This window comes from Acomys russatus, chromosome 20 (assembly GCF_903995435.1).
Source record: "Acomys russatus chromosome 20, mAcoRus1.1, whole genome shotgun sequence".
NCBI lineage: Eukaryota > Metazoa > Chordata > Mammalia > Rodentia > Muridae > Acomys > Acomys russatus.
The window spans coordinates 70,370,126-70,384,514 of record NC_067156.1 but is presented as its reverse complement, the minus strand read 5'-3'; the positions used below and the strand labels follow the sequence as shown (position 1 = coordinate 70,384,514).

The window sequence follows — 14,389 nt, the reverse complement described above, 5'->3', positions numbered from 1 at the left end:
TCACAGCTACACACTGCTCTGAACTTCCAAATACAATTATGGTACTGTAAAGTACTGGAGCAGCGCTGGGGAGATGCTTGGTAGTGGGAGACACCTGTTGCTTGTGCAGAGGACCCCAGTTCAGTTCTCAGCACCCACGTGGCGGCTTGCAACTGCTTGTAATGACTTCCAGAGGATCTGCAATCTTCTCGCCTCTTTACCAGGCACACAGGTGCTGCTCATATATTCATGTAGGCAAAACACTTATATACATAAAAACAAAAATGAAAGTACTGGAACAGTTTTATTTTGTAACAGACGCTATAACTTTTCTCTTTTGAATTACTAAAATAATTTGTTTTGCATTTACGTTTTTGTTGGATCTCCTTTTTAAATTTTTTTGTTTTTTGAGATGGGTTTCTCTGTGTAGCCTTAGCTTCCTGGAGCTCACGCTGTAGACTAGCCTGGCCTCAGAGTCACAGAGATCCACCTGCCTCTGCCTTTGCCTCCTGAGTGCTGGGATCACAGGCTGTGTTACCACACCCAGCTGGATCTACTTCCACAGCAATCCTAATACCAAACTCTATGAATTTTACCTAATAATGATTTATTATGTTTGTATTATCATCAGAAAAATTATTCATTTCTGATACAGAAAAAACTATTTAGAAGATATTTTAACTTGCTCAGGGAAATTAAGAGTTTACACATGGTAAAATATTGAAGGGGAAGGGCATGATTCTGACTCACTTATCTCCTAACAGTCTTAACAAGCACCAGGCATCCTTGCAGATGGGAACACTCTGTGCTTGTTTTGAGTGTGTGATTGGCACATTGTCTGTAGCTGGTCAACTCAGTTTTCCTCACCATTTCAGTTATTATGCTTAATACAAGTAAAAGCCATACATAATAAATACACTGTAAGGTCATTTTTAATGGTGAAAGTTTGGAAGCTTTTCATTAAGATCAGGAACAAGAAAAGAATTTCACTTTCACAACTTCTACTCAGCATAGTAATAGAAGCCCTGGGGCTAGAGAGATGACTCAGTGGTTAAGAGCACTGCCTGCTTTTCCAAAGGACCCGGGTTCAATTCCCAGCACCCACGTAGCAGCTCACAACTGTCTGTAACTCCAAGATCTGACACTTTCACACAAATGCACATAGATTAAAACTAAATAAAATATTAAAAAAAAGAAGTCCTGACCTGTGCACTTAGGACAGAGGAAAATCAAAAGCACTGTAACTGCAAAGGAAGAGGATAAACTGCCTCTACTGACCAAAGATGCGATGTTACAAACAGAAAACCTTAAGGACCCCATCAAAACCTAGAACTGAGAAGTAATTCAAAAAGTTGCATGCCACAGAATCAGCTTATAAAAATCCAAAGTGTCTGGTGCACACCTGTAATTCCAGAATGTGGGAGGTTGAGGCAGATGGATAATAAGTTTACGACAAGCCTGGATTACATAACAAGACTGTCTCAACCACCATCAACAAGAAATAAGACCTAGCAGCATTTCTGTACTTCAACAAGGAACTATTTAAAGAAGAAATTAATAAAACAATCTCATTCAAAGTATCTACCAAAAAGAAGTTATAGAATAAATCCAACCAAAGAAGTGAATATTAAAATTACAAAACACTTTTAAAAGGAATTGAGGAAGACACAAATAATTGGAAAGAGAACTCAGTCATGGATTAGAAGAATTAAAATTGTTAAAATGTTCACAATACCAGAAGTAATCTATAGATTTTATGTAATCTTTACTAAAATATGCCATTCTTCAAACAATAGTGAAAAATAATTTCATGTAGAAATAAAAAGACCCAAGGAGCTATAGCAATCTTGGAGGAATCACACTTGCATTATGATACTGACATATGAGCAGACATATAGACAGAGAACAGAACAGCAAGTCTGTAAGTAAATATGTACTTATAACCAATTGATTTTCAGAAAAATTACCATGAAGAAAAGATAGACAAGATGATCTTTTTCAAAATGGTACTGGGAAAAATGTATATCCACATGTAGAAGAATTAAATTAGACCCTTATTTCTTACTTTATACAAAAATTTAATGCTATGCTGAAAAACTACATGGCTTTCATCTAGGGATAGCCTTTTTGTATATTGCCTGAAACATTGTACTACAAAAGTAGAAATGGATCAGTAGAACTGAATCAAACTAAAAAGCGTTTTGCATACCAAAGAAAATAGGAGAAAGTACTTCTGAAGCACAATTCTCTAAGAATATTTTGTGCTTCTATAATAGAATGCCAAGTAGTGGGTAATTTATAAGCAATACAAACTGATTTCTCATAGAGGTCTGGAGGCTAGGAAGTCTGAGATCAAAGTGCCAGCACATTAAGTCTCTGGTAAGAGTTTCTTTGTTGCATCATCCCATGGTGTATAGACTAAATGAGGGCCAGAAAGACACACAAAAAGTCCAAGATCTCTATTTTATAAGGAACTCAAACCTGAAATAATTGCATCAATGTACTCTTTGTGAGCAGAACCTTCACAGCCTAATTAACTGTTAAAAGTGTTACAATGTTAATTAAATTTAGGAGGCAACAAACATTCCATCTACATCAGGGTAGACATAACAAGAACTCAATTCAGTAGTAGCAAAGAAACAAGTTTCTTTGATTTTCAAGTCAACAAAAAAGAGACACCAGCCCTCCTCTTCCTGCTCCTCTTCCTCCTCCTCCTCCTCTTCCTCCTCCTCCTCCTCTTCCTCCTCCTCCTCTTGCTAGGGTCTCACTCTTCTTCAAGACAGGATTTCACTCTGCAGCCCTGTGTGTCCTAGAATTGTTATTAGACTTTGAACTCACAGAATTCTGCCTTCCCTCTGTCTTTTGAGTGCTGGGATTAAAAGCAGGTACCACTACACCCAACTTAGACAAAAGAGGATATCTAGATGACCAGTGAGTACATGAAAAAAAAAAAAAAAAAAAACACTTCAACAACAATAGGGGACTCTAAATTAAAGTCATAATGAGAGATCAACTCGTGTGTTAAAATGGCATTATCAAAAAGAAAAAATAACAATAGGTGTAAAAAAAGAGCCTATGACAAAATCCAACATCCCTTGATGATAAAAATCCTAATAGAATAGAACTTGAAGAAGCATATGTCAACATAAAAAAACTATATGACAAACCAGCCAGCATCCTAAATGGAGAAAACTTTTAAAGCAAATGCATTAAAAATCAAGAATGAGAGAAAGGTGTCCTTTGTTACCTTCATTTTCAGCACTTGCAGCCCTGGCTAGAGATAAGGACAAGAGGAAGGAGTTAAAAGGATACAAATAAGAAGTTAAATTACCCCTGTTTGCAGATGGTACGAAATTATATATAAGAAACCTTGAATAGTACACCAGAAAATTAGAAATGATAACAGTTTCAGCAAGTGGCCGGATACAAAAGTAACTTACAAAAATTAACATCTTTCCTCATACCAGTAATAAACATGCTGAGAAAGGAACCCATATACACATGCCTATTCACAATATCTTCAAACAGACAGATGGGCTGGGGGTGGGGAGAAAGCCCAGTATAGCTGCAGTGAAAAGTTAAACTTCTTAAGAAATAAGTGGAAGAAATCACTAGAAAATGGAATGCTCATGGATTGCTGGAATTAATTTTGTTAAACTGACTGTCCTACCAAAAGCAGTTTACAGATTCAATGCAATCTCAAACTCTATATGACATATAGAAACAAAAGCTTTAAATTTCATATGAAAATACAAAAAGTCATGGATAATGACAACAATTCTGGATTTGAAAAATAATAATGCTGGAAGGATTACCATACAAAATTTTTAAGTTATATTACACAGCAATAGCAATAAAAGCAGCATGTGTTGACACAAAAGTAGATATGTAGATCAGTGGAATGGAAGACCCAGTTTCAAATGCACACAATGCCAGCCATGAGATATTCAACCAAGATACCAAAAACACACACTGAAGGAAAGACAGCGTCTTCCACAAACCGTGCTGAAGAAACTGCGTGTGCACATGTAGAAGTATGTTAGATGTATATCTATTATCGTGCAAAAAATTAACTCCATAGAAACCAAAGACTTCAGTGAGAAACTAGAAAGTCTGAAATTGCTAGAAGAAAACAGGCTGTACCCTACAAGACACAGGTGTAGAAGAAGACATGTTTACTAGGATTCTATCGACCAGTCCTAACAATTGACAAGTGGGAGCTTAAACAACTAAAAGCTTCTGTATAGTAAAGGAAACAATCAAGTGAAGAGTGTATCTGCAAAGCAGGAGAGAAGCTTTACTGGGTACACACCCAAGAGAGGGCTAATGCCTAGAATATACAAAGAACTTAAAAAGATAAGGAATAAAGAAAAACAACCCAATAAAAGGGGTGCTATAAATCTTAGTGATTAAATGAAATTGTCCCACATAGGCTCAGGCATTTGAATACTTGGTCCCCACTTCATGATGCTAAAAGAAAACATATAACATTACGATTTTAAAGAAAAAAATGTTGTCACATGTAAAGGGAATGCCAGCATACTGTCCATGAGAATGTAAATTAGTATAAACATTATGGAAAACAACATGGAAATTTCTCAAAAGAGTATATGGAATTTTAAAATATAATTATCATATGGTCATTAGTCATAATATATTATATGCTATATGTCCAAAGGAAATAAAATCAGTATGTTAAAGACATTTCTGCACTCTCATATTCACTGTAGCACTATTCACAGTAGCCTAAATGTGGAGATAGCCTAAGTGTTTACCTAGGTGGGACAGATGAAGATAAGGTTGGTGGACGCAATGTAGCACACACAATTCAGCCTTAGTGCAATCCCATTGTGTGGGACAATATGGATGATAAGCCTGAAACATGTTATACTAAGTGAAATAATCCAGACAGATGAATTCTGTGTCGTCTTATATGTAGCATCTAACAAGCTGGACTCATAAAAACAGTATAATTGCAGTTACCAGGGGTAGGCTGGAGCTTTGGACAGACCAGGGAGATGCTGATCAATGGTGACCTCAGGCATGGGGAAACATTTCACCACAAAACATGCACATGTGTGAAGTAATGTATGTATGAGTTGATTTAGGCTTCCCGCAAGCTTTTTATATTTCACTGCATGCTAAATGTATCCAAAGTTTATATCTTAAGATAAAAGATTGAATGGGATTGCATTTGGGACTAGCAGCAAGTCATTAGGATGCTATTTACATTTGGATAGTAACATACTTGCTACGTCTTTTGGAATTCTTTCTAAATCACAGTAATTTCTCAAGTAACAATGAACTATACTTAAGCATTGACATGATGTATCAAATCTCATTTTTCATAGCATGAAAATGGGGCAGATAATAAATATCCTTCATGCTGCACCCCCTGACTGCCCCTTTCATTCCTTTGAAGATTTCCAGAGGCACTGGGATGACCTGGTAGGAAACAAACATGTGTCACTAAATGTTATTTGATCTGTTTTCTTGCCACATAAACTAAGAGTAGTCCCACCAAAATGATTCACATCGTGTGCTTAATTTACAGTATGGCTATAAACTTCCAGACGATTGTGGAGATATGAACATATACTGTAGCATCTACTTCCGAACGGCCAACAAAAGGACCTTCACGTATCCTTTGCACACTAGTGATAGCTGATGCTTTCTGTCTGCCTCCTGGGGCAGCCTTGCTTGTGCCCCGTGATGTCAGTACTTAATGGATACATTTTTTTCTGCACAGTTGCTTTTAATTTAGCTTAGAGGCGGAGATTAGTAGGAATTTTTGTGGTTGTTTCTTTTGGGTGTTTTGGTTTTATTTTGGACGCAGGTCTCATGCAGCCCAAGCTGGCTGGGAACTCGCTATGTATCCCAGGCTGTTCTTGAATTTCTGATGTTCCTGCCTGTACTTTTCAAGTGCTGTTATTATAGCTTACAGCAACACATCCAGTGTATGCTGGGGTAGGCCTGAACCCAGCACTCACTGCAGGATAGGCGTTCACTTGGCCAGCCTAGCTGCATTCCTGAACTCTCCTCTTTTAATAAACGACCGATCAGTTCTTTTTTTTTTTTTTTTTTTTTTTTTTTTTAAACCCATCAGTTCTTAATTGTTTCTGATATGAAGCCACTTTGGTGACAGCAAGGAGGTTGAGATAAGGTCTTGTGTAACCCAGGCTATTCTTGAACTGGTCATCCTCCTGCCTCAACTTCCTCAGCGCTGGGATTACCACCATTCCAGCCTATAAGGACTTTTCCTTTAGGACTATTGCAAAAATTTAGACAAGAAAAGAAAATTCAGAATAGAAAAAAAAGGATGTACATGTATTTCCTAATAGAACAGGACACCAATCATAGTGTTCTCCTTAGCTGAGAGCTCCCCCCAGTGCTCTTTGCATGTTATTGAAAGGGTTACGTTAAAAGTTACTGAGGTCTTCCTTTTGGGAAGTTTTTTAGATTTGCGTTGCACTTAACTTACTGTATTGATTTAGGAAAATGGCTTTCTTAACACAGCTTTAAAATACCAACACATGCATTTAAGTAGAGCTCTTGAATCTACTTAGCACGGCTTTCACAGTCCAACAGGCTGGAGTTTAGACAAGGAAGGGCAATAGTGTCCTCTCTTAACCAAGACAATGCAGGTTAACCTGTGCCCACACTCGCCAGCAATTCCCTTTTATTAGATGCCGATGCTATCCCAGGGGTTTAGATTTTGCAGTAGGGAAAATGATTGCTTTCTTTGAAGGACTGCTTTTGAGTCTGAAAATAATTGATAATATGTTTCTTCTCTGTGCCAACTTTTTCATTGTTTTCTAAGAAGGAGCACTTTGCTGTCTTGTCTGCACTTTTGTCTTTATGGCTCTGTACAGGTGATGGCACATTACTTGTAAATCTTTTCTGGACTATTGTAATCTATGAAGACACAATGATTCACCCTGATTGTGTCATATCAAAGCCACCCCCACGCATACATAATTTTTTAATAAAAATCAAATAGAAGGAATGCTTTTTAGCTTTGGCATCTGTAGAACATAACATGAAACAGAAGCCGTTTATCTGTCTTGTCAACATTATCACCTTTCTGAACATGAGAACTGCTGTGTCTTGTGGACAGAAAGCCTCACGTTGTTCCTTAGCTTTGCTCAGGTACCCTCTCGGCTGCATCAGAAGTCAGCCCATCCAGTTTTTCCCTAGGGTGGATTTGGACGGCGTGTTGAAAAGCTTTCTTTCGGATTTAAAGTCTAAACTGCCGCATATATGTGGATTTCCCATAAAGATGACAACTAAGCCGTGCTACTACACACAGGAGCTAAGCAGAGCAGAGACAAAGGTGGGATTCACTTTTTCTTTTAAAAAAACAATACTGGCTGATGAGTTTAATATACAAATGTTCTGCACATCAAATACTTAAAGTATTTTTTCCAACAGAAAACAACTCATACTTCACAATTTGTAACTAGGCAAGTGAGTTATGTAAGTAAAATTTCTACCTGCAACTACTCATTAAATAGGATTGACTCACAAGATTCTATTTGTTGCATAAGACATTCACATGCCAAACTCCAAATGCTTGAGGTAGTCTCTTATTTGTTAAAGGGAATGTGAAATTTAAATCTTTCAAATGTAAGATGTATATTTGATTTTTAAAATATTTTTCCTTTTTTTTCTTTTTTTATTATTAATTTCTTCAAATTACATCTCAGTTGTTAGCCCATCCCTTATATTCTCCCATTCTTCCCTTGCTCCCCCTTGCCCCCCATTCCCCTCCCCTATGTCTGTGACTGAGGGAGACTTCCTCCCCCTATATATGCTCATAGGGTATCGAGTCTCTTCTTGATGACCTATTATCCTTCCTCTGAGTGCCACCAGGCGTCCCCATCCAAGGGACATGGTCAAATATGGGGCACCAGATTTTGTGTGAAAGTCAGATCTCCTTCTCCACTTAACGGTGGAGAATGTCCTGTTCATCGGCTAGTCTGGGTAGGGGTTCGAAGTTTACTGCCTATACTTTCCTTGACTAGTGTCATATTTTGAGGAGGGCCCAGGGCCCAGACCCACCTGTAGTTTTCCAGGACCCTCTGGATCCTTCTATTTCCTCATTCTCCCAGGCTTCTCACACCTAAAGTCTCAATAGGATGTCCTCCCCTCTGACCCACTTTCCTGATAGGTAAGGTTTTCCATGGGGACGTACCCCTTGGGCTAGTGTCTCAATATAAGTGAGTATATACCATTTAACTCTTTTTGCTTCTGGGTGAACTCACTCATTATGATCATTTCTAGTTCAATCCATTTGTCCACAAATTTCGGAAATTCCTTGTTTTTAATAGCTGAGTAGTATTCCATAGTGTAAATGTACCACAGTTTCTTTATCCATTCTTCTACTGAAGGACACGTAGGCTGTTTCCATGTTCTGGCTATTATGAATAAGGCAGCTGTGAACATGGTTGAGCATATGTCCCTGTTGTGTGGTAGTGCATCTTCTGGGTATATTCCAAGGAGTGGGATAGCTGGGTCTTGAGGAAGCCCTATTCCCATTTTTCTGAGAAAGCGCCCTCGTGCAGTTTGGCCACCGCCTACCCCTTTCTTGGGTCTCTTTATTCTTTGGTAGCACACAAGCTCTCCTCAGCCCAGCATCTCACAAAGGCCATTTGTTGTTACTGCTCCTTAACCGTTTGCCCTGCCCTCTATTGCTGTTGCATTTTAACCTGGTACACAATAGTGTCTGATATGTTTCATACATATCTAGATGTGTTATTGGAGATTAAAGAGAGAGACTTCTGTGGAGTGTTCACCTGCACAGATTGAACTGTGGGTGCAAGCTTGCTCTCTAGAAGTTGGGTGTCTGCTACCCGCCAGGTGGAGTCAGGAGAGAACTTCTTGGGAGCCTGTCAGGAGGAAGGCATACACCAGTGTTTGTCTCTGGATTGACTTCACTAGGAAACCAACACACGTGGCTCCCTACAGGTGCACACGTGGGAGGAGAAATGGCAGTCTGGGGGCTCTGCTGCACCCAGACTTAGTAGAACAGGGAAGAAGACATGATTTGAAGTTAGACCTTGAGTTTCTATATTATTAGGGTTGGAAAGTTTTAAGGGGAGGAGAGTTACTTCTGGCTTTGCCCCCTGCAATTTAGAATCTGGCTTTTGTGGGTGTTGCTGTTGTTGGTTCCGCTCCTCCTCCGTTTCCCTTGAGAAAACAGCAGGCTTCCAGTGATATCAACCAAACAGGGCTAACAAGATGCAGTAAGGCTAGACATGAACCGCTCGCCAACACACACACCTGCTGAGTAATTGCTCGTGTAATCACATGCAGGTCCCTGCTCTCACCTTCCCTATTGTCCCCAACACATATCCAGAGAGCCACATAGCCATGTCACGACTTCCTGGGGATTTTGTTTGTCTTTACTCAGTGTACATTATTAAAAACTAGGCTTTAGTTATGTCCAGTTTTGAACTTTATGCAAATGAAAGCATTGTGTTTGTATTTCTGTGCCTGACTCTTTGCTTTACAGTAGTGTTTGTGACACTTATCCATGCTGTTCCACTAAGTTATAGTCATTCGCTTTCATTTCCATGCAGCTATATGATTATGCCATAGTTTGTTTATTTTTCCAGAATACCATTGACTGACAGCTGGATTCTTTTTTTTTTTAATATTTATTTATTTATTTATTTTTGAGACAGGGTTTCTCTTTGTAGCCTTGGCTATCCTGGGTTCCCTTTGTAGACCAGGCTGGCCTTGAAGTCACAGAGTTCCACCTGCCTCTGCCTCCCTGAGTGCTGGGATTGCAGGCGTGTGCTACCACGCCCGGCTGGCAGCTGGATTGTTTTAGGGCTATTTGCAGTAACGTGATAGTGAACATTCTAATGCACATCCCCTAGGAGTGTGTACATGAATCTCATAAATGTAGACTCAGTAAGTGTATTTCCAAGTTTAGGATATATGCCAGGCTATCTCCCAAAGTGCTTGTAGCAGTTGTGAACCTCTTGCTGTTGCTCTTTGCCCTTGCTCATATATAGTATTATCAATCTTTACTTCAGCAGTTCTGCAGATATGCTTACTAGCGTGTACTTTTAATGTGCATGTTATTGATTATTTATGTATATTGGTTATTTGGATGTCTGTTTTGAAGGGCTTGTCTACCATTTTTTGTTCATAGGTTTCTGACAGTATGCTAGGTATGAGTTCTTCATCAGCTGTATAGAGTGCTTTATCCCCCGCCGTCCTGCAACACTGCTGCCTTTCTCTTAGTGGTGTATCTTAATAGCAGCTTTAATTTATAGTCTAAACTACCAGGGCATTTTTTATGATAGCCATACTTTAGTCTCACTTTAAAAAATACATGTGCATTCCAAAATCATGCACGTACTTTCCATAATGTCTTCAAACATTCAGTTGTGATTTATTTTGTAGTATATTGTGATGTGGCGATTAGATTTTTTGTTAATTAAATATATATTTGTCTACACAATGATACTGAAAAGACCATTCTTTCCCCCAATATTCTAAAATAACACCATTCTTAAGACAAACATCTCCATGTGTCTCTGGTTTACTTATTTATTCTTGCACAAATATACTACACTTTTAGAAATGTTTATTTTTAAGCTTAACATTTATAGCAAATAGTATTGTATGAACACTAATTTTAAAAATATTTTTAAATATAAAAAAAGGCATCTAGCCATTTTGTGTGTGTGTGTGTGTGTGTGTGTGTGTGTGTGTGTGTGTGTGTGTGTGTGTGTGTACTTGGTAAGTGAACCTAGGACCCCAGACATAGTAGGCAAGCACTCTGCCATTGAACTCTTACCTGCAGTCCTCTATTACTCCTTGACACAGGGTCTCACTAGACTGTCCAGGTTGGCCTTGATCCTCCAACTTTAGCCTTCTGAGGTGCTGGGATTATAGACCTGTACCAGAAGCCAAGCAGCATCTTAGCTCTCATTGGTCCGTGCATCTCGTAGACATTTCATTTAAGCTTGTCAGCTTACGCTTACACTTAGGTATACCTACACGTGTATACATATGTATAACCACAGATATTACTGACCTACATTCAAATATACTTTAATATTTAAATAATAGTACAGGGTATATGTACTTATGTTATATTTATATTTAACATTTGATTGCTTTAATGTCATTATGAATGATTTATCTTTTATCTAAAAATATTTTTTTATTTCTGTTGATTTCTCTTTTGAACCCTTCTTTTCTTAAGAGTGTCTTTCTTAGGGATGAAGAGATTGCTTAGCAGTTACAAGAGCACATTTTAGGGACCCAATGCCTCTAGCTACTACAAATACTCATGTACACACACGTGTGTGCACACTCATACACACACACATGTATGTGCATATTACTACCACAACAACAACAATAAAAAAAGAGAATTTGGAATTGCTTATTTTCCTGGTGACTTGAACTTGACATTTTATGTTGTACATGGCTCAGCTTGATACCTTAAAGTGATAAGAGTCACTGTAGGCAGCTGGATTTTATTCCGCACTTTCTACTGAGGGCACTGGAGCCTGTCAGCAGGATAGCATTGTCTTTCCTTCAAACCCGGTGAGTCTGTGAGCCTATTCTGGAATAATTCCTGTGTTCCTCCAAGTTGTGTGGAGGTTGTGCTGACTGCCTTCTGTACTGGTCACAGCTGATAGACGACACTGCTGTGCAAAGACTGCCCTTCTGTTACTGTGCTGATAGTTAGGAGGGCATTGCTGTGCTCTGTAGGACACACTGACTGGAAACTGTATTTCGAAGTCTACTAGGAGCCACTAGCACTCGAGAGATCGCTCAAGTGGCCTACAGTCTCTCTCTGCAGCACCGTGTTTATTGGTCTGCTGTGTCACTTGGGCTTCTGTTTACTGTAGCCTCCTCTGCTATGGCAATTTGCTGACCTCTATGACCAAACACTACACCCATGTCATTGTCTTCAGCTGCCACACTGTCTTCATATCCAACTTACCAGAGCCAATGGCTGAGACTTTTTTTTTTTTTTAAGATCTATTTATTATTTATACAGTGTTCTGTCCCCATGTGTGCCTGCTCACCAGAAGTAGGGCACCAGATCTCATTATAGGTGATTGTAAGCCAGCTGCATCGCCCTCTTGAGCTCTCGAACTGCAGCTGACCTCTTACAAAGTTAAATTAGCGGGGAGCTCAGCCAGACTAGGTTCACCTTTAATTTTGGAAAACTTCAAAATTGCTTAAGAGAAAATGAATGTTAAGGGAGGGCAGAGTAGATGTTTTGAAACAAATACCATTGAGAATGTCCGTCTACCACATGCAGCTTTTAAAAAGCATTTTTTACATGCCCCAGAGTCATTACTGTACCCAAAAGAATGAACGGTAGTTCCTTACTGTCACCAAATGCCAGGTCACGACCTGGTTTTCATTTTTTTCAAGATTTACTTTTAATGTTTGTCAAGTTAAAATCTAAGCATGGCCACTTCAGATCCTTGGTTGTTATATCTGCTAAGTTTTCCTGATTCTACAGGTGCTTTACGGCCATTGCTTGCTGCACAGGAGCTCTTGCCCTGGTGCGTAGTCAGCATCTGGTCTGAGGCGGTGCTTCTTTGTGTGTTACGTCACTTAAAGCTAACATCGTCTTCCTGCTTCCACATGTCACAGAAACCAGGGCCCTGCTTTAATCAACATGGACAACGAGGTGCCACAAACAGAACCCGATTTTAATAAATAATGAAAATAGGATTAGTCATTCCAGTTACTTTTCAATTTTCCCCTCCACAGACATTTTATATCACAGCTGTTACTGCTAGTGTACACACATTATATCACCCTAAATTATGTTCTATCCAGGAGTAGCAAACATGGGGAGGGTATTGTGTGTGTGTGTGTGTATGTGTGTGTGTGTGTGTGTGTGTGTGTGTGTGTGAGAGAGAGAATGTGTGTGTGTGTAGTGTGTGTAGTATGTATGTGGTGCGTGTGTGCGTGTGTGTGTGTGTGTGTGTGTGTGGTATATGTATGGTGTATGTGTGAGAGTGTGTGTGTGGTATGTGCATTTGTGTATGTGTGTGTGTTTGTGTGTGTGATGTGGGGGGCTGTGTGTCTGTGGTGTGTCTGTGGTGTGAGGGCTGTGGTGTATGTGTGTGTGTGTTGCTAAGCCTAAGTATACAGATCTCTTTTTTTCTTCAACCTACATAGAGAGCTAAGCTGATAGATATGGATGTTTTAATGGTTTACAGGAAGGAAGGGACTGTCCTGATTTTCCCACACCAAATGCACAGAAGCCAGAGAAGGACTTTCCCCTTCAGGAAAAACCCAGGCGCATAGCATAGATAAGTGGCAGGCTTCTCCACTTCTTTTTAACAGTTACCTTAGCAGTGGGCCACCATGGGATATCTGTAAAACTTTAGTTTATGTAATTTTATCACTACACAAAGTTGTATGCATATATGTCAGTGCTAGAAATTAAAGCTACATCTTCCAATGACTGAGACAAGAGATAGGTGTACTGAAGCATGTGCTTTTTAATCAGCTCACAGCTTCACAAGGCTTCCGTTTGTCGACCATTTAAGAATATTTAAGTTCTGTGAATTATTTATGCTCTCATCTGCTGTTTACATAGGTCCTTTTTGTTGTTTTCTATACATCTTGAATATAAACCTAAAAGTTTCCTCCCCTTTGGCTATGTACAGCATTTAAAAATTGACACAGTGAGTAAATAATATATAGACAAACCAGAGAGCAAAACAGTCTCACCAGGTGTGCCCTCCTCAGACAGTGAAGAAAGCCAGTGTGAACATAGCCTATCCCAAGCACAGGCGCTCGTTTTCTCAGAATCTTGCACGGAGTTTGTCCCCACCCTAATCTGCTTATGGTTTTCCTTTGTTCAAGTAAGGGATACATTAAAAAAAAAAAAAACATACAGTTTGTGAAACCCAAGGATATAAAAAGGAAGTGATCTTTTTGCTTGTCCATAATTAATTTTAGCTTAGTTCTTAAATATGTTCCTTTCAAGGCAATGGGAAAACATTTGCTCTCCGGAACGACTCCATCAGTTTTGACAAAATAGCTCTTGGTATTTGGTAGAATTTCAACCAAATTTAAGAATCCTTTTTATGGTAGCATCTGTATGCTTACATAGCATGTATAAGCCAAGGACAGTGGTCTGTGGTGAAGTATCTTGGTAGCTTATGTGGTGTTCCCTGTAGCACATGAGCAGAGAATGTCTGCACTGGACACCCAGAGATCTAGTGAGTAGACAGTGCAGCGTCTGCCTAGTGACGGTTAAGGTCAGCCAAAGTGTTTTTTTTTTTTTTAAGATTTATTTATTTATTATTATATTATTTATACAGTGCTCTGCCTGCATGTACACCTGCAGGCCAGAAGAGGGCATGAGATCACATTAAAGATGGTTGTGAGCCACCATGTGGTTGCT

The 14,389-nt window shown here is 39.1% G+C and overlaps 1 protein-coding gene across 1 annotated transcript in view; it reads left to right on the top strand.

Annotated features, from left to right (window-relative positions):
- The window catches only part of C20H18orf63 (chromosome 20 C18orf63 homolog), a 54,768-nt gene that overhangs the window by 13,277 nt on the left and 27,102 nt on the right, over positions 1-14,389 (top strand). The window contains exons 8-10 of the mRNA XM_051163234.1: positions 5,331-5,427; positions 5,534-5,619; positions 7,129-7,312. Coding sequence (XP_051019191.1) covers positions 5,331-5,427; positions 5,534-5,619; positions 7,129-7,312 — 367 coding nt within the window. The remainder of the gene's footprint in view (positions 1-5,330; positions 5,428-5,533; positions 5,620-7,128; positions 7,313-14,389) is intronic.